Source organism: Condylura cristata, unplaced genomic scaffold, assembly GCF_000260355.1.
Source record: "Condylura cristata isolate star-nosed mole 26May11 unplaced genomic scaffold, ConCri1.0 scaffold00017, whole genome shotgun sequence".
In the NCBI taxonomy this organism is placed as follows: domain Eukaryota; kingdom Metazoa; phylum Chordata; class Mammalia; order Eulipotyphla; family Talpidae; genus Condylura; species Condylura cristata.
The window spans coordinates 23058368-23082358 of record NW_004567118.1 but is presented as its reverse complement, the minus strand read 5'-3'; the positions used below and the strand labels follow the sequence as shown (position 1 = coordinate 23082358).

General features: G+C 39.5%; 1 protein-coding gene across 2 annotated transcripts in view; it reads right to left on the bottom strand.

Moving 5' to 3' along the window:
* PIGL (phosphatidylinositol glycan anchor biosynthesis, class L) overlaps positions 1–23991 on the bottom strand; it is a 47007-nt gene that overhangs the window by 10226 nt on the left and 12790 nt on the right. For both annotated transcript variants that reach the window (XM_004684572.2, XM_012725982.1), the window contains exon 3: positions 1061–1151. In XM_004684572.2, coding sequence (XP_004684629.1) covers positions 1061–1151 — 91 coding nt within the window. The remainder of the gene's footprint in view (positions 1–1060; positions 1152–23991) is intronic.

Genomic DNA, 23991 nt, shown 5'->3' with positions numbered 1-23991 from the left:
GAGGTATGGACCTGTAAGACCTGTAAGCTGCTGATGACCATTTTTCCAGTCAGGTAAAAAGGATGAAGCCAGTGCACAGAGCAAGATGGTGAAGAGTCCCAGAAGGCTCAGAGGCCACCTATAACTTTGTTTACATGACTTAGAGTGAACCAGATTAGCACCCCTTTCTGCATGTGTGGACACTCAACATATCAGTGAAAATCTGCTCTTAAGAAAGGTCTAATCAATCAGGTCACTCAGGGGCTTCAGTGATAAAAGTCTAACATATTGTTCTGCCAGGACTAATTTTTTAATGAGGATTGATCAAAATTTAAACTAAAAGATTGTGGCTTTAACTTGTTGGAATTTTAGGCTTTAACCCATTAAGGATGATGATGATTATAGTAATTTATTACCTAGGAGGTAGACAGTAAGCTTTCCTGGCAGCCTTAAAATCGACCACTGGTGAGGTCCAGGCCAGTGGATCCCAGTAGAGCTCAGATGGGCATCCCGATACCTGGCCATCTCTGCCAGTAAATGTAAATCTGCACTACTTCTCTAACTGTGACCAGATGTTCTCCCTGTATTGGGTACGAACTTATCCTCATGCTATTTGGAGTGAGAAAAGGAGGCTTGAAATCTTACCTTCACCACATGCCTACATTGGATTAGCTACTCAGACTCTGGAGACCTCAGTTCCTTCAATGTAAACTAAGAATTAAAACAATGTTTACCTCTAAAGTTAAAGTAACACTCTAAATGTGAAAAAGGTGTGCTTGTATATAAGAGTCACGGCCCAGGCTTTGGGGAGGCCTGAGTTTTTAGGTAGCAGGGCAGAGGTAGGGAGTGAGGAGTTAGAGGACAGAGTTTGGGAAAACCTCTTCCTCTATATGTGCACTGTAATTCAGTTACCCAGGCTCACAAAAGGTGTGTTTGGTCCTGGGTAGGTTTAAGGGAGCACACTGGGGGTTTTGGCCTCCTTTCAGAGTGGCCCTTGAGAAGGACCGGCGGTGGTAGGGTGGGCACAACACAGGTGCGACTGGGGCCCTGTGCTTTGCATTCTGGGAGGTCATCTCCTTACCAGACTGATGCCATTCGCTTTTATGTGCTGTAGGAGGATACTGGCCACATGATTTGTGTCCCACTGTACACATGGGTCATCTGGGAAGTCCCTGGGAAGAAGAAACACAATTTGAACACCATTTTGAATCAGGCATCAACTTCTCCCGTGAAGAACTTCTCCCTGGGGAGAACTTCACAGGTTTTGGCAGTATATGCCAGTTTTGTGATAGGAATTGTGTGTATGGGGATCTACCCTTAATTATCTAGATTTCAGTTAAATAAGATTTAGAAGCATGACTCAGCTAGAAATCAATGCAACACACTTTTGGAGCTTAGTGCTTGTTGTTGAAGGGAAGAAACAGACAACAATGAGATAAGGCTCTGCTGATGATATGAGGAGATCCAGGGGTAAATTTAGATGCAAGGCAGAATGATACGTATTTTTATAAGAGTAATACTAATAACACCTTAAACTAAGGCTTCTTCCTGTACTCTTATGGTCACTGCAGCGCTAGTTACAGTGTCTAAGCTATGGAAACAACCTGAATGCCCAAAAACAGATGAGTGGGTCAAGATGTGCTATGCATACATAATGGAATACTATTCAATAATCAAAAAAGATAAACTCATGCCATTTGCAACAACATGGATGGAGGCGATTATGCTCAGGGATATAAGTCAGAAGGAAAAAGAAAAATATCGGATGGTTTCATTTGTAGGAGGAACATGGGGGGAGAAGAAGACAGAATTTGTAGGCAAACTATAGATATGAGGCATACAGTAGGGGAGGGAGAGAGAAGGGGGTCAAGACAGTGAAGAGCACAAGGGACTCTGGTAGTGAATCACAGGTGATAGGGTGGTGGGAGAACTAGAGAGACTACATCTGAGTGGAAAAATCAAATACTATCCAAAATGAACAATGATACAGGAAAATTAAAAAAAAATTAATCAGTAAGGAAAAAATAAAGTCAGGTTTCTTGACTGCAAAGCCAAAATATTTAGCAACATCTCCCACTTCCAGTTGCTGATCTCATGAGCAGAGATCTCTGCCAGATCTGCATCTTACCAGGAGTTCAGAGGATAGTAGAGAGCACTGTAGGGAGGGACATAGAGGCCACTGGTGGGCAATCAGGACTCAAGGCACAGGGAAGGGAGACATGGCAAAGGTTAACAACCAGCCCCACCCCAGAAGCACAAGGATGGAGTACTGCACATGATAAAGTGCTCCAGAGTTATCAAAGGTAATGAGGTAGAGGGCTTATCAGCAAGGATGACAGAAGGCCCAAGTTCCAGTTCTCTGCTTACCATGCCACATGGGCATGAGATGTGTCCTCTATAAAGATGAGATAGTCCCAGGTTATATTATATGAGATAGTCCTGGAGTATTGCCAACCAGGGAAGCTTATCTGAGCTTTGGTGTTCAAGTTTTTTATTGGGATTCCATTATTATGCTTGATTGGTTGGTGGTTGGTCTTAGCTTTCATGTAGATTGATACTGCATGGCCCAAAGTCCTACCTACCCCAAATAAAGACATTGCTATCAGGCATGACACAAAAACCAAGGACTAGATCTCTCTTTGGGCAAGGCCAAATCCTTTACTATATATCTTCCTTATATGTAGAAACCTTACTGAACAACTGTGGCCAGACCCTCCACTTGGCACCTAGTTGATATAATATTCTATTATTTTCTATCCAAAGTCAAAATATGAAAGCAGACCTATGTCTACTCTTCTACTTGTTAGGTGGTAGTTTGCATAATCCAAGTCAGAAGGACAATTTATTTAAATAACAGCAACAACATATAATTAAACTTCTAGGCACTGTTAGGAGCCTAGTAGGCACTAGGTGGTTGATAGTTGTCTCTGTTTGAGTCAAAGGCAGTTATACCAGCTTTGGGGATTATAATATACAAGAGCTTTGGAAGATAGCAACATTATGAACAGATAAAGTATATGAAATGGGGAGGAGAGCAAGTTAGATCAAGGTAGTAAACTATAAAAGTTGATGCTGGAAAACTTGAGATAAATGTACAAAAAGTGACTCCTTTCAGATCTACTATCTGAGTTGTCCTTTGCCTAAAGTTCAATCCTCATCAGTTTAAAGCATGAGTGCAAGAAATAACTTCTGCAGTTTCTCCTTTTCCTCTGATCTATTAACAATTCTGTGTTAGATAAACAAGCTAGCAGAATGTAAACAGAAGTGCTGTGAGTCAGCCTTTGGATTCTTCTTAAGAGACAGTTGGTGAATGGCCTTTGCCCCACTTTCTTTGTGATGTCCTTCCTCATGCTGGCTGAAGTTTGTAGGAATGAAGTAGTCACCCTGGCCCATGAATTAATTGTAGGTCTAAGAGTGAGACATAGTAGGGTAACAAAACAAGGAGGCCCTGACCCGGTCTTGCAGCGGAGAGCCATCCCATCCACCCTGACAGTGTGCTTTTCAGTTGTGTGCTGCATAATTTCTATCTGATTTATATGCCATCATTCTTTAAAAGCCTCCTTTTATCAATAATTTAGATTGTTGCCCTTTGTATTACTGTAATAAGGGTAAACAAGCATCTTTATATATAATTTGTTTGTATTTGTCCTTATTTCCTTGGGATAAAATCATAGAAATGCAATTTGAGGCAAGGGTAAATGAAGAGAACATACATAGAACTCTCTTAAGAACCTGTTATGAAGAGTAAGTGGAAAGTATATTAACTTGTAAGAAATTCAGCATCAAGGGAATGTTTTTATAAGGGAAAGAAGAGACCTGTGCATTTTATAGGATCATCAGAAAGACTAAGAAGTGCTATCTTTGTAAAAATTTCATGTATACATTTGGATACCTACTTTCATATCTTAGGAGCTTCCTGAAGAATCCAGATTATTTACTCCCTTTTCTAGTTGAAAAGACCTGCCTGGTAGAGAATTACATGCATTAGATGTAGAGTTATACAAACAGTAATGGGGCTGGCTGACTAGGAACATACAATTTTACAAAGATTCCAATTTTGTTGACCAACTCTTCTCCCTTGAAGTCATATATATAATTCAAAGCTCATCTCAAAGCAGCAGTCAAGTCTTAAAGAGTAGTCAAGCTTTACATTTAAAAAACAGCTGGTCTCGTCCTTTCTGTTTGATGCAAATGTCAACCATGCAATGGATGTTGCAGCACCAGACCTACATTCTAAGCCATTTCCTTGCTGTTTGATTCCCCCAAATCTGGCTCTGTATAGCCTAAAGGGAACACGTAATAAAGTCATTTAGAATTGGAACTTAGAATTCCTAGAAGTTTCTAATATTTAGCAAGGTCCTTCAGGGCTTTTTATTGCAATGTTAAGAGTATGGAAATCTCTGGGATACTGATGTGCTAAGATGTAAAGCTGAGTAATTCTGGCTGAAACAGATGGGTACGGTGGACTATAACCAAGATTCTGGCCGGATTTAGCTTTAAAAAAGCAGAGATGACAACGTAGAAGAGTTGAGAATGAGAATAACCAGGGACCACATTAGTCAGTTGTTGAACCTTCCTTACTTGACATGCCTCTCCCAGAATTCCGGTATATAGATCTCTCAGCTCGGCAATGATGAAACTTGCTAAAATATACAGCAAGTCACACCCTGCACTAAACTTTCTAATTTAGAAACCCATGGTTTTTTTTTTTTTTTTTCATTCCTTCACTCTACATCTCAAGTCAACCAAGTGGTTTTTTCTGAGAAGCCAGTGAGTGGGGAATAAAGGTGGAACTTCCAAGGTGATTCACAGAGGCCGTCTGTGTCTGGAGGGCTATTTAAAACATTAAAAAGGTTTATTAGGATGTTGGAAGAAAATAAGCAACTTACAAAGGAAAAACTGCAAACTACCAACATATATTCTGGATCAAAGAAATTAAAAATTAAAGCCAGTGCAAGTGCACATGTGTGTGTGAAAGGACACCAGGAGAAAGGGAGAGGGACTTTGCTTACACTGTTGCATTCACACTTCTCTATATCAGTGAGAAGGCAAGGGGGTCATATGTGACTGTTGTGCCCTTTGACCCTAGGTTTCTAGAAACTTACTCTCAGGAAATAAGACTTTTAAAGGTCAAAGTCAACCCAAATAGAGATATCACTTTCACTGCAATCATTGGGCAGACAGGCTCACAATTCTGTTGTTCTGCCACCAGGGAGCAATTTCTTTTACTTCCTGAATTGTGGTTTAAAAAAAAAATGCTAGAGATAAAGTTTTTTAACATGTTCAAAATAAGAGCATTGAAAGGGAAGATACGCCCAAGCTAAGCAATGGTAATGTAAAACAGAAAAAGAAAATACAAAAAAACCTCAGGTTACTAAACTATAATTGTGTTTCTGACTTCTCAGTCTAAAAGAATGACATTCACATGAAAAGAATAAAACTATATTTAAAGGAATTGACTTTTGAAAACAAATCTGTGAAAGAACTAAATAAAGAGCTCTGAATATCATCCAATCTCCAAATGTCCTACGCTAAGTGTCCCAGAAAGCGGAGCCTAGGGTGAAGGCCTGCGTGACATACTTTACTGGGAGGTGTGCCCCCAGGAAGCTGAAGTGAGCAACACGGAGAGGAAAGTAGTGAAGGAGGGAAAGCCAACACAAGGATGCTTCATGGATTTGATACCACTTATGGGCATTGTCCACATGACTCCATATGACTCCCTGAAAAACATCCAGCTTCATAGGGTACGAATGCTCTAGTAGTTATGGGGTAAAATCTGGGCACCTGAGGCTAAGCAACAGTTGAGAAACCACAGAGCAGAATGAAGTACAGAGTGGGCTGGAGACTGGACCAGCCTGACTCAGCTGCAAATCCACAGAGGGGTCCGGAGGGCATAATGGTACCCACAACCCACAGCAGAGTTCTGAGAGAATGAAACTGCCACACATTTAACCCATCCAATGAAGCACACGCTAAACTCCAAGTTTGGGGCTAGAAGTTAAGGATATAAACATAAATTCAAGTCATGGTTCCTTCCCTCAGAAAGTGTAAGGCCTAGTGGGGTGGTTTGACTTGCAGCAGGATGAGGAGGAACTTGTTGGGAAAAGGAGAGAGTGCCAGGGAGGAGGAGAGAATTCCAGACTGGAGCAGCAATGTGGCTGGTTCATGGCACTGCCATCAGTCAGTGGGCATCGAAGTACATGAAGCACCTCATGGAGATGACAGCACCGCATTGGCTCTGAAGACCTCTGTGGAGAGGAGGTTAGTGTTTTGGAAGCTATCAACCACAACTCTTGCCAATCTTTTGGTACAACTACAAGCTTTACAACCTCTTCCCTGGAGTGTAGAGTGTATTTAGCAAACACTGTTAATACTGCTGGAGAATGCCCCAAACTCAGCCTGCCCTAGACATTAGTGTTCAGTAAACAAGCCTGGCCTCTCAGTCTGTGAGGGGTCACAGAAATAACATTTGTTTTCCTACTGGTTGAATAGCCTCAAACTCTGCCCTTTTCTAATGACTCACCCTAACCAACACTCTTTAGAACCATGTCAGGAGGTTCTAATACTCTGTGAAAATCCATAAGGTGACAAGAAAGCACCTCTTCTTCCCTCACCCCTGGTTAGGGAAACTCATGGGCCCAGGGTCCCCCTAGCTTTACAGGCAGAGGCTGTTTACATAGAGCCTCTGATGCTGGAATTCCACTAGGGTTGGATAATAGCTTATCTCTCTGAAAACCGAGTCCCACTTTTACACACTGCACTCTGAACTTTAAAGCAGTCTGAGCTGTTCACACACCCTTATTTGGTCTTGTGGCTTGTAGGCCTAGCAGGAAGGTTCAGTCTGTCCCTCCCCCACCGCTACCAGCACATTTCTAAACTCCATTACTTCCTTTATCATCCAGAGTAAAAGTCATTTGAGTTCAGTGCTGAGGCAAGCTGAGAACTGGGAAGATTACCTGGGGCCTGTGTGGTTGGTTCCAGGGGCCCTCAGACTGCTAATAGTGGCACCCAATGGGCCACTCTGGGAGGTCTCATGCTTTGTGGTCAAGCTGGAGTGTGATTGCTGCAGTACAAGAGAAACCACCAGAGCACAAAGGAATCAGGTCAGACTTGGAGGAAAATGGGAGATGGGACAATGTAAAGCAGGGACTGGAGCCTAAGGATCACCAATGATAAGATAAGCTAATCACTAAGGTAAACAGAGAGGAAGAGAGACTCTGGGGAAATAACAAGTAGAAGGAGAAAGGAAGAGTCTGAGGAGAAGAAAGAAGACTGGGAAAAATAGGAACATAAATGCATTTTATTAATATCTACTCTGAGATGGACCCCATTCTCCAGCAGTTTAGGAGACCAGGCAAAGATCAAATGTCCCAAGCTTTGTCCACATAAGGCCAAAAGTTTTCAATCCTAATCATAAGATGGATTTTTCCTTACAGAACACAAAAGGGATTTTCATTTTTATGTTAGGCATTATTTCTCAGATGCATTTCATATTACCGCAACGTATAATATAAAAAGATCACAGAATTCTGTCACCTTGCTTTCTGATATGTCTTCTACAAAACAGAAAGAAACCTGTTTCCCCAACTCACTTTAAAGAGCTTATGCTTGCTCTTACTAGCTCCCAAAGAGGCCTGCATTAAATTGTTTTTCCTTTCCCCACACCCACTCACAACAAAGAAGAATGGGTTTGTAAGTATTCTTGGGACATGAAGATAGAGAAAAGATACACTAAGCAGGAGGTTGTGAAATATATCTATCTTTATATATATTTTAAGATTATTTGTGCATACAGAACTGGGGTATAGGCCAGAGGCGCAAGGGCGGTGGAAGGATTCACTAGAGACAGAGCGGGGAGCAGAACAGGCAGCGATGAAGTATACTGATGAGGGGAGCAGCAGGCAAGACTTGTGAGGTCTGCTGCGCCATGTGGATCACCCCCTGGCTGGGGATGGGACTCATACTGAGGCAGCTGCAGATAGCTTCGTAGTGCTGTGCTTTAACCCCACCACCAGGGAGGGACCATGAAGTATATTTTGAATAAACAAAGGGGCAGTAGCACAAACCTTGGACTGGTCTCTGAATCTTTTATTACCTGGAGTTCCTGCCTCATGGCTGTTTTAAAAAGAATCAGCAGCAGGGTTATCACAGGGAAGGGGTTCACGTTGATTTTGGCAAGCAAGCAGAAACATATGCCACAAAAAAGAAGGTGATGGAAGGTTAGACACCAGGCCCTTGAGTCCCTTTGGGCCATCCAGAGCCTTGCTTATAGCATCTACTTGAATCCTAAAGAGGTAAAGAGAATGGACCAGCTCTGAGAAAACTTTAGTGTAGAAGAGTTTATTACTTCAGTTCTCCTGAGCTGCAAGGCACTGTGCAAAATGAAAAAAAGGATGCAAGTAGGCAGAAGGATCAGACAAGCATTCAAGTAACAAAATCCAAGACAAAAAAAGTACTATGAGAAAAAGTCAAACAAATTTCAGTGTGGGTTGAGAGGAGGAAAGCATAAGGTTCTATGGTATGGGAGAAAAGAAACAAGATGGTTTGCATCTGAGTGGGTAAGTGTTGGCCAGCTGCAGCCAACCCCATGGAGAGTGTCTTTGATAACAGATTTCTTCTGGGGAATAGCTGAGTTTGTGGTTTTATTTTTCAAAACAGCTTCAGTAAGATGTGCAAAAGAGAAAAGGCCATGGAAACTCATCTGATTCCAAATATAATGATGGACGAGGGCCTCCAGGAAACCCTTCCCCCAACCAAAAATGGGTCAAAGTAATCATCTCTGTGGCCCTAGTCAACCTCCAATGGCTGGGGGATGAGGAAGACAAATGTCTTCTCTAAGAAGTGGACTACTGGGCAGGCACATTAATAGCAGAAGGAAACCACCGAGAAGTGGAGAGCTAACCATGCTTGGTGAATAGATGAATGTGTGGGTCTAAACAAGAGCTGCCCTGTGTCCTCCCACATGGAAGAGGTTGTACTGAAAATTCCCTGTACAGGAGTCTGAAATGACTGACACACAGTTCTATAAATGTGGATGTTTTTCTCATTTTTTTTATTGTTTATGCAAATATTAATATAGTTTTAGTAAGTAAATAGTTTTAGGTTATAGTGACTTGTCACCTCTACAATTAAAACAACTCTGAATTAGAAGAGAGAAAGACTATTCAGCACTATTGACTTGTGAGATAATGTGCATTGTTACTTTGTTCTCATTTATAAATAAATCATTGTACTTTTAAAAATCTGTATATAAGTGGACAATGATTAGGAAATTAAGTTAGAAGAAAAAAAGATCCATATATAATTCAAGGTTAACAAACCGAGCTCTATAACATTGAGTTGAAAAACAGCCAGTGTTGTCTAAGCAGTAAAGGCTAATCTCTCTCTACCAGCGCAGCTCTTTCCCAGTCTAATAGATCCCTTAGCTCCTAATGGGTGGGGTTAATATGGACTGAGGCAGGCACCATTTGATGGTTCATCCCAAGGAGCAAGTAGGGTTTAGAACTGCCAGTGTAAAGGCATATTTTAGACTCAGCATACAAGGGTTCATGGCAAACCTTTCACACCTGTTTGTACATCCAGCTCCAAGCTTTCCTGCAACAATTTCTCACCAGGTCAGAACAGATTGTCCTATCAGACATATCTGATAGGGCAGTTGCCTGACTTTGACCATCCCCATTAGCTAGAAATTCCTGCAGTAATGGCTTACCCACTAGATTGGAAACAGATACTAGCCCAGTTCAAGCCTGCATTTACCCCATCCTCGGGCTCTATCATTTGATGACTGCCTTGTTGGCCCGTACATCTCTGGTAGATATGTCTGATAAGACAATCTGGAAGGGAGAGAGGTGTGATAGGGACTGAATTTACTATCATAGAAATAAGTTAATAAAATGTATAAAAATTCCTATTGATAAGTACAGTAAATAAAACAGAAGTGAAAATAATTATGCAAAGGTCAGAGATATACAAATGTGTTCAAGAATAATGCTGAGTCAGATCATCCTAAGTGGGTCTTGTTGGTGTTTATTGTATCTATCTGGAAGACAGAAGCCTTTTTTTTTTTTTTAAGATAGATTTATTTATGCTTACAGAACTGGAGTACAGGTCAGAGGTATGGGGTGGGGGTGAGAGGATTTACCAGAGACAGAGCGGGAGCAGAACAGGCAGATGTACTGAAATACACTGCCGAGGGGAGCAGCAGGCAGGTCAGGAGAGGTCTGCCACTTTATGTGGGTCAGCTCCCTGCCTGGGGATTGAATTCGTGCTTTGCAAAGGCTTTGGAGAGCTTCATAGTGCTGTGCTTTAACCCGTTGCGCCACCAGGGAGAGCCTGGAAGGCACAATTCTTTGATGCTAACGGACTATCTAATCTTAAGCCTTAAGAGTGAGCGACCCTTAGAGTTAGCATCTAAAATGTGTCAAAATTAGACTGTAAAAATGACCTCAAAGTGAACTGTTGTTCCACTGCAACATTTCCCAACTGAGGATTGCAAGAGGACACCAACCTTCCTCTTTTCTTGGCCTCATGTCTGAACTGCAAGTCCTGACCCATTTCTTACTCCATGCTCCAGTCTCTGGTATCTGATCTCATTCCTAATCTCCCATTTCTGTCTGTTCTGATCCTGGCTTTGAGAAGTCAGGCCTGATACTGTCTTTCTGGCAATAATCTCAGTTCCCAACTGACTACAACTTGCATTCTCCATCTGTGACACACAGCTTTGAAACACTTTGAATGAGTACCTTTCCTGATTAACCCCCTTCTAAGGTCCTGATGACCTTTGACTTTGATCCAATAGCTTGTGAGTACCAAGGTCATCAACAGAGTACCAAGGTCATTTTTCTCATGAGAAATATGAGCTTTTTTTTTTTTTTAACCAGCTTGAGGACTCTGAAAACACTGCCCTTGCTCAGAAGCCCTGGTCATGGCTCTGACATGTTTATCCCAACAAATTACCCACAGTTCAGTTTAGAGGTAAGGCAAAGGAAAAATTCAGGCCCTCAATAAATATTTATTTCCTTCTGTTAGAGTGTCAAACTTGGTGTCCAGTCTGACAGGTGTATTAGAAAGATGAGGCACTTAGTAGAGGTGATCTATATACTCAGGAGGCGATTTAAGTGCTATTATATATATTATATTCACATCTGGGAACACAACTGGCCTCCTCTCTCCCTTATCTTTCATAGTTAATTGATTATCAAGTCCTAGAAATACCAACCTTTCCCATCTAGAACCCATCTCTATTCCTTGTGTTGCAGACTCATTTCTGATCTTATTATACTGGTCCCACCACCTCATTCTGAACACCTTTTCCGGGTCATTGCCCACAGTATTCTCAGAAGTCACTTTTTACAATGCAAATCAAGTCATAGTCCACTTTAACAAAATCAAGTCATAGTCCACTTTAACATCTTAGCTGCTTCTTAAATCTTTATGAAAATGTTGAAATTCCTTAGCCTCAACCTAACCTATGATCTTTGTAATATGCATCTTCCTAGCTCTTTTATTTCATCTTATATCACATTCCTTCAGTTGTACTCCAACTATCTGTAGAATACACTCGGTATGGAATAAACATGGTTAATCCCACTTCTTGAAGATCTGGATCACAGGCAACCCATTTATGGGGTCTTTTCTGACTTTTTGAGTCCTTGCTACCTCTGTGGACTGACCACCAGTAGAAGCCTTTCTGTGCTGTCTTCACATCATTAGTTAGCTTCCTGGCCTTCTCTACTAGACTGTAGCTCTTTAAAGTCAAGAACTTGACTTTTTGTTTTGTATTCCCAGGACCCAGTGTTTGAGATACAGTATATACTCAGAAAATGAATGTTAAATGAGTACTAAATGAACAAACACATTTCAAAGATTAAAAACATGAACAAACTGAATTCCAAGGGCCTCTCAGAGCTCTCAAGGCCCTGTTTCCACAGGAACCTGGCCTGACAGGGCACTGGTGTTTTATAAACAGCCTCACTCACAAATGTAGAATGTGTATTAAACACTCAGAACATAGGCTTTGGGGGAGTGCAGAAAATGTGAAAAAGACTTGAGGTAAAACCTAGGGCATAAGAAACAGAGTGAGTTAAGTTGACTGACCCAAAGTGGCAAGGGACGTGAGGGGGTCAGAGGGCAGTTAGGAAGCAAAAAGTAGATCCAGAGCTGGAGGAGTGGTTGACACTCAAGAGAGCTGCTAAGAGGGCCAGCTGGGACTGAAAAGTGTCCCATAGATTTCATCAGTAGGAAGTTACCAATCAGCCCTGACAAAGAGGAGTTTCAATGGCAGAGCGAAGGGGAGGATGGTGAGCTGAATTTTGCTTTATTGGGAATGAACAAGAGACGAAGATGCAGAGACTGTAAGTATAGATAGTTTTTGATTATAAAGAAAGAGGGAGAAGTAGGGCAGAAATGGGATGAGGGAGAGTTATGTGGCAGTTGTGTTTACCTAAAGTTCTAATTTGTCTGCCTCTCATATATGTTTGTTTTAATGATGAGAGAATCTTGAACAGATATGGAAAGAACCCCAAATAATTAGAAATAAAAACAAAAAGAGATAAATGAAAATATCCAGGAAAGCATGCTCTGGGAATAACAAATTATATGGCACAGATCAGGATTATCCACAACATGTCAGTAACAAGGCTATAATTAGCAGAGACCAGGTGTCCCATTCTGGGCAACTAGTCTAAGAAACAGAGCAGTGATAACCATCTCTCTAAATTCTGAGAATTTATTTCACAGGTAAGGCAATGAAGTAACAGCAATTTTATAGTTACAGTCTGTTTCAGGTGAAGGTATAAAAGATAGGAGACAATAGACTTATTGCAGGGAAGTAGTGAAATTTGCCTCACAAATGAAATGAAAGGGAATGAATGACACTTGAGGTTTACGGCTGGACACAAGCAAAAACAAAGTTTTAGATATGCTATGAATAATTTTCTACTAAAATTATGCCTCATATGATATTGTGACATATATTTGAAAGCTATTGTTTACCTAAAATTCTAATTTTTCTGCATCTTATATTTTGTTAGACCATACTGTTTAGGGTACAAAACATTTTGTAGCGCAGTTACTTTGTTTATTAAATCATAAAATGTTAGTTGTGAAAGAAGATTTTAGAGGTCATCTAATTTAACACTCTTACTTTATTAGGAGAGGGATGAGGGTCAAAGTAGAGTTATGCCACATGTCACCATGCTAGATAGGACCTGTACTTGGGGACCGATCCCTGGAGCCATCATGGCAGAGACATTTCCAGTTCTACTTTTCAGTCTAGCTTGAGGGGACATGAAATTCTCTAAAATGCCTTATAGTCAAATTATTACATAACCACATTTTAATACACTATACTAAAAAAGGATGTCATTCTATGACTTCTTTAGGAGTTATTGAGGAAAATACACCCACTGCTAAATTAAGCAATCATACGTAACATATTTCAATTACAATATTGAGAAATAATAGTTTATACTGGACATGAGTCTAAGCAAGAGGTTATGTATACTTAAGTTTGCATGGATGACATCTAACTGATCTGTAGGTGATTGATAAATATTTTGAAAACAAACTACATACATTCATCTTACTAACTGTGGGATCACGAGTGTGAGTTAGAAAACCATATAGGCAGGATGATGAAAACTAGAATAGGGATTTAACACATTGTAACAAAGGTGGCCTGATGGGAAAGCTGGCATCTGATTATAATATTTATATATGGGGAAGCTGGCATCTGATTATAGTCTTCATATATCTGAGTGCTCAGAAAACTTTTAGGACATAGACTCAGCCCCATGACTAGGTAAAGAATGGTAAAGGAAAAGGAAGTATGAAGATAATCTTGAATGAATACTTGAGTGATGCAGTGCTGCATTCTTTAAAATAAATTCTTTGTTTATTCTGTCCATTTCTCAGACAGCTCAGAGGCCTGGACAAACAAACAGTGATTTGGAAATGCTCAGAACCTCCCCCCATCCAATAGTTCCTCTAACCTGATCCGTACTCTGTAGACCATATCTCCTGGCTCTTTCCCTACACCATTCCTCACTCCTTTGAGCACTAGAAGCTTGAGGTCCTTAATGTTTCTGGTTTGTGTGTGCCTCTGGTCCTGGCATCTGACTGTGCTTGCCCTGACTTCTGCTTTTGCCCTAAGGAGTATCATTCTAGGCCCTCAACGAGGCCAAGGTCAATTAATGTCCACTATAGACACTGCTTCAGGGTGACTTCACAGGAATGATGGGAGACATTTTGATTCTTTTTCAGTTCAGCCATGACCAATGAATGAAATGCCTTTATGCTTTACCTTATAGGGGCAAGACTCCCTGTGAGAAATAGTGACTTACCACACTGGATTGAAAGGTGTGAAGGAAAAAGATGACATATAAAAGTAAATCTGCAATATAATTTTGTGAAAAATAAATGCTCACTTATAGAGCAGAAGGAAACTGAGATGGGCATGAGCATCTATTCTCCAATCTAAGGTATATGATCCTCACTCTCATAATCCTTTTTTTTTTAAACATTTATTTTTATTTATGCATATAAGAAATGGGGTGTAGGCCAGAGGTGCAGGGGGTAAGAGGACTCACCAGAGGCTGAGTGGGGAGCAGAACAGGCCGATGTACTGAAATATACAGCTAAGGGGAGCAATGGATGAGACAGGAGAGGTCTGTTGCACCATGTGGGTCACCTCCCTAGTAGGGGATTGAACTCATGCTGCAGTGGCTACTTATAGGTTGATAGTGCTGAGACTTTAACCTCTGAGCCACCAGGGGGGCCCTTGCACTCCTTTCTTAAAGAATCTTTTCTTGCCTTTTTATCAGAAAGTTTGCTCTCATGCTTGTATCCCTAAGCAACAAACCCCAAATAATCCCACATTGCAAGGCTATATATGACATAAGCCTGTCCACTCCAATTCTGTCTTGCAGGAATTTGGAATTGAATTTACAGTCTCTAACACAGAGGTTCTCAAATATTACTGTATTGTAGAATTACCTGGGAATTGTTAAAAATGCATATTGATACCTCATCCCCTTAGATTCAGATCTAGGTACCTATGTTTTTTTCTTTTTTTTTAAAAATTATTTGTGTATACAGAACTGGGGTATAGGCCAGAGGTCAGGGGCGGTGAGAGGCTTCACCAGAGACAGAGTGGGGAGCAGAACAGGCAGATCGACGAAGTACACTGCTGAGGGGAGCAGCAGGCGGGTCAGGAGAGGTCTGCCACGCCATGTGGTCAACTCCGGGGCAGGTGGGAATCGAACTCATGCGGAAGTGGCTTCAGCTTCTCAGTGCTGTGCTTTAATCGGCTGCACCACCAGGGAGGGCCCCTAGGTACCTATGTTTTAAGAAATGCCTGGCCTGCAGGTCAATGCCTGAATTTTACAAAATGTTACTCTAGTTAGTCTGTTTGGGTGGAAAGTGGCCATGCAAAGCCAGACTAAATTAGAAAGAAAGATCAAGTGTTCATATATATATGTCTTGGGCCAGTTACTTAACCTCTTCCTTTTTGTGGCTAAGTTATGTCCCATTATATGGCGTATCATATTTTATTTATCCATTTACTAGCAGATGGACATTTGACTGGTTGTGAATTATTTGGCTCTTATGCTACTCTAAACATTTATGTACAAGTTTTTGTTTGAAAACCTGTTTTAATTCTCTTGGGCATCTACATAGGAATCTGAGTAAAGGTATTTCTATGTTAGATTTTTTTCAGGTCTGACAAACTATTTTCTATAGTCATTACACCATTTTATATACTCACAAGCAATGAGTAAGGGCTGCATTTTCTTTATATCCTCAACATTCTTTTTACTTTATTTTTCACAATGATGGTCAACATAGTGGTTATGAAGTGGTATTTCACAATGGTTATGATTTTCATTCCCATAATGATTAATGATGTTGAACATCTTTTCCTGTGCTTAATAGTAATTTTTATGTCTTTTTTGGAGTTATGTATATTCAAGTCCTTTGCCATTTTTAAAACAAAAGATTTATTTATTTACGCGTATAAGAACTGGGGTATAGGACAGAGGTGTGGTGTGAGGGGTGAGAGGATTCACCAGAGACAGAACAGGGAGCAGAACAAGCAGATCCAGTGAAATACACTGCTGAGGGTGAGACAGGAGAGGTCTGTTGCATCATGTGGGTCAGCTCCCTGGCCAGGTATCGAACTCATGCTGTAGTGGCTGTGGATAGCTTCATAGTGCTATGCTTTAACCCCTTGTGCCACTAGGGAGGGCTCCCTTTGCCCATTTTTAATTGTGTTGTCTTTTTGTTGTTGAGTTGTAGGAATTCTTAACATATCCACATAGATATATATGTATTTATTATGCAACATATATTATTACATATATGTCTATATTTACCTATATCTATATTTAGATATTAATACCTTATCAAATGTATAACTTGCAAATATTTTTCCCATTTTATAAGTTGTCTGTTCACTCTCTTGACTGTTCTTTGATATATATTTGATATATATATATTTTTTGTAGCTTGTGCTTGCTTTGGGGTTGTGTCTGAGAAAACATTGCCAAACTTAAGGTCATAAAGAATTATACCTCTATTTCCTTTCAAGATTTTTATAGTTTTAACTCTTACATTTATCTCTGAGATAACTTTTGTGTGCAGTAATGAGGAAGAGGTCATTTTCTAACTTTGTTCTTTTGCATGCGGCTATCCAATTATCTTGGCACTATTTGTTGAATCATAATCTTTCCACACTGGCTTTCTTGGCATTATTGCTGAGAATCACTTGACTGAATGAAGCATGGAAAGAGAAAGAGACAGATGTGTGTGTGTGTGTGTGTGTGTGTGTGTGAGAGAGAGAGAGAGAGAGAGAGAGAGAGAGAGAGAGAGAGAGAGAGAGAGAGAGAGAGAGAAACAAAAAAGAATAAAGCCTATATTCAACTATAGGAACTGGACAGTTAAGCTGTATCTCAGGCTTGAGGAACTAGGTCTGTCTAACCATAACAGTTTTACTAAACTAGCAGATGTAGCACCACACCACTTTAAATTGCAACATACAGAGGCAGCTGCTAATGTTTTGTATCCCAGGGGTTCTCTGGGACATCCCACAAATGACAAAAAAATTATTTCTTGGAACTTGGTGTTATGGGGAAATAATCTGAAAGACTGACTCAATAATCCTGTACACTAACAATGCTTCTAAGGCTCGCAGTTTAGAGAACTATCTCATACCCAAAGTTGTTGGTTCCTAGCACAGCTTTGTAGATATTATAAACTGAGTATGAGCCTCCTCAAAATGTGTATGTTGAAATCTATTCTCCTCATGTGATGGTATTAGGAAATGAGGACTTTGGGAGATGAATAGGTCAGAAGGGCAGAGTCCTCATGAGCAGGAAAAGCACCCTTGTAAAAGAGACTACAGAGAACTCCCTTGTCCTTTCTACCATTTGTGGACAGTGAGAAGACAGTTGTCTATAAACCAGGAACGGGATCTTTTACTTGAAACTGAATTGCTGGTGCCTTGACCTTAGATTCCCCAGTCTCTAGAACTATGAGAAATAGATTCGTTGGCGATAAGCCGCCCAGTTTATGTTATTTTTGTTATAGCAGCCTGAATCAGTCATTACTGTAGAGGTTAAGAACAAGCCGACTAAATTATTTTGGTTAATATAAGGTGCACTTGTGAATTTTTTTACACTGCTGTTCAGCTTTCTGATGAGGAATTCCAGTTTGTTACAATGGGCATGTTCTACTAGACATGTCATTAACTGTAAAAGTGTTCAGTCAAAGTTTGGACAGCACTTAAAATGATCACATATATTATTAAGCTCAGCATATGAATGTCCATTTATAGAAGAATAACCATATCTAAACATGTCCTGCTCTGCCCCTGAGAGAGATCTAGGAACTCTTGTCTTAAGAGCTTTACATAAAATTATCATTTTACAGTAAGAATGAGAAGCCCAGAGAGGGGAAATTATATGTCAAGGACAGCTGGCTTGTAGATCCACATTTCATAACTCTTTTAGAGTTCTTTCCATCATTTTTACTTTCCTCATTTTTTCCTTTGTTTTCTCATTTTACTTTGTTCCTCTGGTCTAGATTTCCTCACATTCAACTTTCCTTCAACTACTGCTAGTGATCTGGAAGTAGTAAAATGAAAATATGGACTAACAGTTATAGCACCAGAGTTATTTTCACTTTATTCTCTTCCTTCAAACTGCACTAAAAACCAAGAGAAATAGGTTATATAGCATTCACTTTGATAAGGCAAAAATTTCCACCATGTCAAAAAACTGTAAAACATGAAACATACCTACCTAATGTTATGAAATGCCCCCAGAAAGAGGAGGCATATAGCCAATCAACATATGTTGTTCTTTGGATTTTTAACAGAATATGAAACTTCCTCAAAATCAAATTTAATCATCCTCAGAAGCATCTGGTAGTCTTTGACTAGCACAAAGAGGATTAAAGACAAATGTAATGTAAAGATAGACTTTTGTTTTTAAAAAGATTTATTTATTTATGCATACAAGAACTAGGGTGTAGGCCAGAAGTGTGGGGGTTAAGAGGATTCACCAGAGAAAGAGTAGGAGCAGAACAGGCAGATTGACTGAAATACACTGCTAAGGACAGCAGTGGGCAAGACAGGTCTGCTGTGTCATGTGGGTTATGTCCCTGGCCTGGGATTGAACTCATGCTGCAGTGGTGATAGTGCTGAGACTTAACTTCTAGGCCAACAGGGAGGCCCCTTTCTTTATATTTTAAAAGGACAGGTTTATTAGGAAAAGGCAAGAAGTCACTTGTATAGACATGAGGGGTAGGGGATAAAAACTGCCAAGAAATATACTTTAAAGGAGAATAATTTCACAAACTATTTCACAAATAATTTCACAAACGTTTCTATCAAGCCTCTTTCCTCTAAAGAGTACCAAGAGGTGACCAAGGGAATAAACCCCAAATATAGGTGCTTCTGCAGAAAAAGGAAGGTTTGAAGTAACTGCTGAAGATAGTAAGATTCATCAGAAACTTCCAATGGCCCCAGCTGAAATCTGTTTCCTCCTCTACCTCTTCAAAACTATTCTTCAGTAGGTAACTGGCCCTACCCACACACTAGAAACAACCCCAAAAAACAAGCCCCATCAGGGGAGATCACCTATGCATGGTAGCTTCAAAAATAACAGAAAGGAGAAAGGAATAAAAATAAAAAACAGATGAAAAACTGAAATAATTTCAAAATATCTTCTAGGATCTCAATGAATTACCAAAAAAGTTTGGTAATTATTGTAACAATTTGATAATCGAACAACAACCTGAAAAAAAGAAGAGAAACTTAAAGAAGGGATTTAAGGGTTTCAAGCAGAGGTTTTTTCATAACAAAACTGTAGTTTGGCAAATAGGTAAAGAAAAAATAAATACAGAACATTTCAAAATAAAGTGAGAGACATCATAGAAATATTGATGAGATCTCAAAATTGAATAGAACATTAATGTATAGATCACAGAAAAGGTAATGATTATAGAAGACAAAGAATATCCAACATGCCCATAATTAGTGTTTTTGACCAAAGGACAAAGCAAATAGAGCAGAAATATAAAATGGAAGCTACAGATTGAAAGAGACCATGTCCTTTGAAAAACTGGTTTATCAACACCAAAACACAATATGGTAAGTTCACCTGGAACTTCAACGGTAAAGAAATTCACCTGGTATCCCAGTAGAAAAAAAAATCCTAATTGGGCAAAAAATAAGATTGGTATAAAATATCTTCACAACAACACTTATGACCAGAAGACAGTAAAGCAATGTCTATGAGGAATAGGAAGTATAACCTGATAATTTTGTAGCCTACAGTGTCCTTTAAGTATATAGACAATAGATCATTTTAAACATATAGAAATATAGCATCCATGTGCTGCTTGTCAAAAATAGATTGGATGATGAAGTCAGATCAGGAATAAATCAAAACAATTAATTAAGGATTGGACAAATCATGGTAAAATATACTGATTGAACGGTGGTTAATTAAACACAGGATTATCATTAAACAACTGGTAAGTTGTAATTTTTGAAAAGAAAATGTCATGACTACTACAAAGTAGAAAATAAAATAATGAAAACACAAGAAAGACGTTTCTAGGAAAAAGTCCAAGTATGCTCACTTCCTCCAAGCAATTAGTAAATGGGTTAAAAACACCACGAGCACCAGCACCAGCACAACACAAACCAAACCTCATTACAATCTCAAAATATTACACTCTCTCTTCCTCTTAATTTTAGATATATTTTTAGGAATTAGTCTAGTTTAAATGAATTTGATGAAAACATTTATTTATTTAAAGCTTATCTCAAGTTAAATTTCTTCAGTTTTACTTCCATGTCCTTTCAAATAACATTTATTTTACTTATTAAACCTTTAGTCTCTAAGGAATGATTGTGCATTCATCGATCTTTCTACCTGTGATTTGTAAAGAAAGAATATCTAGCATTGAGTACTAATAGTTTTTTCCTCAAGTATCTGTATAGTTTTTACTTTCTTTTTATTTTTAATAATTTTGATTAAAAATTAATTAGAAATATATATGTCCATAAATATGATCTTGCTCTTTCATTCAATCTCTTCATCTTTAAAAACAAAACAAATAAGAGTTGAAAATTTATGTTCACTCGAAAACCTGCATAGAAATGTTTATAGTCTTGTTTCGTAATTGTCAAAACTTGTAAGCAACCCAGATATCCTTCTGAAGGTGAATGGATAAATAAATTGGTACATCCAGACAATTTATCAATGCTAAAGAGAAATGTGTCATTAAACCATAAAAAAATATGAAGGAACTTTAGACACATCACTAAGGGAAAGGCTATCTAATAACTATCTAATTCCAACTATATGACATTCTAGAAAAGGCAAAACTATGGGGACAGCAAAAATGCCAATGATTATCAGGAGATGGGTGTAGGGGGAGGATGAATAGTTGGAGAATGGAGGTTTTTTAGGGCAGTGAATATCTACATGATATTACAGTGGTGGATGCATATAATTTTTCCAAGCCCATAAATGTGCAACATCCAAAGTGAACCAGAATCTCTCAATGATTATGATGTGTCAATGTAGGTTCATCAGTTGTAACAAATGTACCACTCTGGTGGGGGGTAAATAATTGGGAAGGCAGCTTATACTTGGGTCAGGGTCATATGGAAAAATTTGTACTGTCTAAATTTTGTTTTGAGTTTAAAATGCTCTAAAAAGTAAAATATTTAAAATACTAACAAACATAAGGCTGAAAAAGATTATTGGAAATAATATATTTAAAAATATTATTTTTTTAAAAAGATCTATTGCAGCCCTCCCTGGTGACGCAGCGGGTTAAAGCACAGCACTGAGAAGATAAAGCCACTTCTGCATGAGTTCAATTCCTGCCTGCCCCGGAGGTGACCACATGGCGTGGCAGACCTTTCCTGACCCGCCTGCTGCTCCCCTCAGCAGTGTACTTCGTCCATCTGCCTGTTCTGCTCCCCAGTCTGTCTCTGGTGAAGCCTCTCGCCACCCCTGCACCTCTGCCCTGTACCCCAGTTCTGTATGCATAAATAAATAAATCTTTAAAAAAAAGATGTTCAGAAATTTCCAAAAAAAATTAAAAAAAAAAAAAAGGATCTATTGCATAGAAGAACTGGGGTATATGCTGGGGGGCAGGAAGGTGAGAGAATTCATGAGAGATAGAGTGGGGAGCAGACAGGTAGATTTACTGACATACACTGTTGAGTGGAGCAGTAGGCAAGACAGGAGATATCTGCTGTGCCATACATATGTGGGTCAGCTCCCTGGTTAGGGATGGAACTCAAGTCATTGAGGAGATCGTGCTATGACTTAACCCTTAGGCCACCAGAAAGGCCTCATTTTAAAATATTCATTTTAAAAAAAGATTTATTTATATATGCATACAGAACTGGGCTAAAGGCAGAGGTGCAGGAGCAGTGAGAGGACTCACCAGGACAGAGTGGGGAGCAGAACAGGTGCATATATGAAGGGTGAAATAGGAGTGGTCTGCTGCACCGTGCAGACCACCACCAGGGCTGGGGATTGAACTTGCACTGAAGTGGCTGTGGCTAGCTTGCAGTGCTGCACTTTAGCCCTCTGTGCCACTTGGGAGGGCCTATTTTAAAACATTCTAATCGAGCTCTTGGTTTAAAATAAATGTATACTCTTTATTATTAAAGCTATGGTAAATACAGAAAAGTGTAAAGAAGAAAGTATATACCGATTTAAAAAATTTATGAACATCTTCCTGGGTTATTAAATACAAAGAGAAAACTGAATTGTGGCTTAATGTTCTGGACCATGGCTATATAAATAATTACCTATAGCTACACTGAGGTTGCTACCAATTTTTTGCTATTATAAATAGTACTGTCATTATTATAATATATATTTATGTGTATATGTATACATATTTATGTATATATACTTATATGTGTGTGTGTATATATATGTATGTGAATCCTGTTTTTGTGGTATTTGCACCTTTTCTAAGCACAACTACATGATTTGTTAGGGCTACCAGTCCCTGGTCCCACTTTAACTCTTTTGCACTGATTCTCCCAGTAATATTACTTAAAGGCCACATTTCAGCTCTCAGAATAATCTGTCTTTGAAGTAACATTGAAGCAGCTTTCAGTTTTCACACAATAGCTCCATATCAGCTAGGTCCACTTCAGTCTCCTTCCCTGGTTTCTTTTCTAGGAAACATTCTTGTCCTTTGTGCCTTTTGGGAGGATGGGAGTCCTGCCATTCTGTGGCCAATTGGGACTGGATCTGTGCCCTTGAGCCTCAGCCTAGTCACTTCTTTGTGTAAATGGAGAAAAGGACCATGGGAGGCTTTATTTTCATCCCTCGCAGTGAGAGGATGCTTGGTCAGATTCACTTTGGCAGCCAGCATACAGGTCTTTTTTGTTTTTTATAGGGGAAGGCTCTTACTGGGTTTCAGGAAGAGAGGGGGTTTAATTACCAACATGACCCCAACAGTCTCAGACTCTGCCTTGTGGCTTCTCTTTCACTGCACGATTTGCATGTATTTGTTGGAAAACACAAAGACTTCCAGGAACTGCTAGCAAGCCAGGCTCATTTATGCTTCCGAGTAGATACTGGATTCCTTGTTCAGCTAAAATACATCTGTAAAAGTCTTGGACTTTAATGCCCAACTGATGAAATGAGGTTTTTGTTGTGCTGAAACCTTAAGACAGTGAAGTCAAATTTATAGACTGGCAAGAAAGGCAGAAGACATTTTGGCCTAACAGTAAAAAATTAGTGGAACAATGAGAATGCAACAAAAGTGTCTAAGAAAACCTGGGCAAATCTGAAATGGTGTCACAAATACTAAAGTAATTTTTGAGCTGAGGTTTGAAGGACGAGTTTGCTAAAAGGACAAGATAAGGGGTGTTGTGTTAGTATAGGCAAAGCGGTGGGCGCATATGAAAGCATTATGTGCTTGAGGTGCAGCTTATATGCGAGGAGACATAGATTTGGGAAACTATTTCTATTATGAGACTATAAGTGATCTCTATATAAACAGGTGTTTGGAGATAAGGCTGAGCAGGGAGACAGAAATCAGACCATGGACAGCTTAACAGCTTTGAGACCTTACAAGTTTTGCTAGACAATGGTCCTTGGAGCCCAAACCATTTCAGTGGATATGGTAATGATTGGGGGCAGTTGCTTTGTTTTATTCCACCATAACCCAGGCCTCTTTTGAATCTTTCTTGTTTCGAGTCAGAGCACTCGGGTCAGCAGTCTGACTCTTCCACTCATCTTCTAAAATGAGGCCTATGAGAAGACCACACTGATCACAACAAGGCTTAAAAGCAGCGTTATCTTTTCTAGGAAATTTCAGTCCATGTTTTGAACTTATTAATGGGATTATTATCAAAGTATACACAGAATTATTTTTTACTTAGAATGCATTTGTATGGACAGGAGCCAAGTAGAGAGGTAAGAGTGCTATAGCAGATATGTGAGATAGTCTTAAAAAAAA